The sequence below is a fragment of the Montipora foliosa genome, chromosome 12 (assembly GCF_036669935.1).
Source record: "Montipora foliosa isolate CH-2021 chromosome 12, ASM3666993v2, whole genome shotgun sequence".
NCBI classification, from domain to species: domain Eukaryota; kingdom Metazoa; phylum Cnidaria; class Anthozoa; order Scleractinia; family Acroporidae; genus Montipora; species Montipora foliosa.
The window spans coordinates 41831027-41833526 of NC_090880.1; the positions used below are offsets into that span (position 1 = coordinate 41831027).

Below are 2500 nucleotides of genomic sequence, written 5' to 3' on the forward strand. Positions count from 1 at the left end.
TGAGATTTCTCTAAACTCTGCTCCTTACGTCAAGATAAACACATAAATATTTAAATGTTTATTTACCCCAAGATAAAAATAACGCCAACCATAACACTGACATCATTGTTGAAAAGAGGTGGCAATCATGCTTAGAGTTAAGGGGTCACTTGGTGTTTGATATCAAAATTGGCCTGAAACTAATCATTTGCATATATTTCTGGACATAAGTGGTCAATCGACACCTGTAGACTAATAAGCATTGTCGAATTATCCCTGGAAAACCATCACCACTCCAAGCTTCCATATTTCCAAAGTACCGAAAGCCTTCGGGTCAGTCAAATCCCCATTGCTGTAACCCTTCAAAAGTGACCTCCTGGCTTCCAAAGGCGATTGCTTACGGGAGGTTCGCCTAAAGTTTTCCTGTTTCCTGCTATCTTCTGAAGCCAAATTTGAGCATCAAAGACACTTGACGAAGGGAACAACGCAGATTTCCAAAACCGGTCAAGGCTGTTTATCATAAAACTCCTCTATGGCCATTCCAAAGGTTGGTTTTTGCAGGAAGGAGTCGTAAACTCCGAGCTCCTGAGTTATTTGCGGCAAGAAGGGTAGCAACAACACAATCAAGCAATCAACATTCATTCTACCATGAATCAGTTCTTCACTTCCCGAATGTTTGCAGCTTATCACCGAGAGGGATACCGAGCATGCGTAGAAGCCGAAAAGGATGACTTCATGAAGAATTTTGGGTTTAGAGAGCAGCAAAGCGAAGATGCCAGCAATATTGTGTGAAAAACTATAAATGGACAAATCGAAACCTAAGAAGTTATTTTCAAGTTATATTTACACTTGTTCTCAAATAAGACCAGTGCCTTATCCGGCTTTACTATGCTAATTCATTTTTATTCCTTTGCTGATTACATTTATTTCCCTTAAGGACAACCAAACACTAAAATCTTGATTTGATAAAGAGGTACTAGGAGGAGCCCATGAGTAGGAGCCTCCATATGCACTATATCCTTGAGTCAACCTTTGCCCGTATCTTTCTATTTTTAGAACCAACCCTTCAGCAGGAGACTGACATTTACATTAATTTACATAAATTCGCACAATTTGCGTACATTGTTTTTGCTATTAATTTTTTGTCTTCTTTAGACAAGGACTTTATTCTGATTTGCTATTTTAAACGGCGCATGCAGTGCCGAACAACTCGTGGCGTTCTAAAAATAGAAAGATACGGGCAAAGGTTGACTCAAAGGGCTTGTATGGGGGAGGCAAGCTCCTACTGATGGGCTCCTGGTACTAGGTAATCTCGAAAATGGCGTACTGTGTAGTGTGTCACGATGTGTTCCAAAAACATAATTTGATAAGTGTGGAGGCCATTTTCTATCCCCTGTATAAAATCCGAACAGCACAGCGAGGATACCAGCCAAATCGTGTGAAAAGCCATAGATGGATAGGTTGCAACGTAATGGTTTATTTTCAAGTTACATTTACCCTCGTCCTCAAAGCGAGACCATGCAGAGTTCTCATCTGGCTGTCAAAGTCTACCTTTGATAAAGAGGTTCCAGGTGATCTCAAATACGCAATTAAAAGAACTTTATGGACGGCAGCATGGGGTATTCTGCCATCTTCAGCGGCTTCTCTTGCTCTGGTGTTGGCGTGGAAATACTGCTCAATAATAACTTCACCAGAGTCCAAGTATTGAAATTGTTCTCCGATCCAGAGGGAATGACCGAGATTTATCGTAAATGATAGATATAATATCTCTTGAAGAGTAGAGAGTAGTTAAATTTCAGTGACAAACGTTTGTCGTATGATGCCAAATGATTTTTGTGCAGCAGAAGGCTTGAATCGAGAGTTACTGTCTTTTATATAAATTATTATACATTTAGCAAATCGATGTCAGTTTTTCATGCGTCTGTCCTGTTATTGGTTATGAATTTCGTCATAGCATTGTCAAAGTCGCTGTGCATCCACGAGGCGATAGCCGATCCGATCCGCACACTACTTTGACATGAGCGCGCAGGAATTTTGCAGTCATTGCAAAAAATAATAATGTTCACGCTGAGATTAACCAAAATTACGAATGTACTAAAAACAAACAAAGTATTTGTTTTAAGAGGTCTTTTAAGAAGTTTCTTTAAGTATTTTGTTTAGATCTCTTAGGTTTGCACTTAAGCTATTAATCATTTTTAGTATAATTTCATAGGTGATTGTACTACGCAAGTCGTTTTGTGGAGGTGGAAGACGAGTAAATTAATTGTTTAAAAGAAAATGCATAATTTTTATATTTCAAATAATCATCTATGTTATTATACTATTTTATAATAATTATTAACCTCAGGCTCGGTGAATAATTGTTATTGAGCAATATTATAATTTATTAAATAATTAGGATAGTACGCCCCACTCTCATGCATTGGTCAATAGCTGGGTTTAAATGAGAGTATGGAAACAAGGCTGTGACATCACTCGAATTTCGATTGGTTATGTAGTCAGACGCGCGTTTTGATTGGCT

The 2500-nt window shown here is 38.4% G+C and overlaps 1 protein-coding gene across 1 annotated transcript in view; it reads left to right on the top strand.

The window, feature by feature from the left end:
- The window catches only part of LOC137981182 (uncharacterized), an 18430-nt gene that overhangs the window by 15783 nt on the left and 147 nt on the right, over nt 1-2500 (top strand). The window contains exon 9 of the mRNA XM_068828518.1: nt 608-2500. This exon is cut by the window's right edge and continues 147 nt beyond it. Coding sequence (XP_068684619.1) covers nt 608-771 — 164 coding nt within the window. The 3' untranslated portion in view covers nt 772-2500. The remainder of the gene's footprint in view (nt 1-607) is intronic.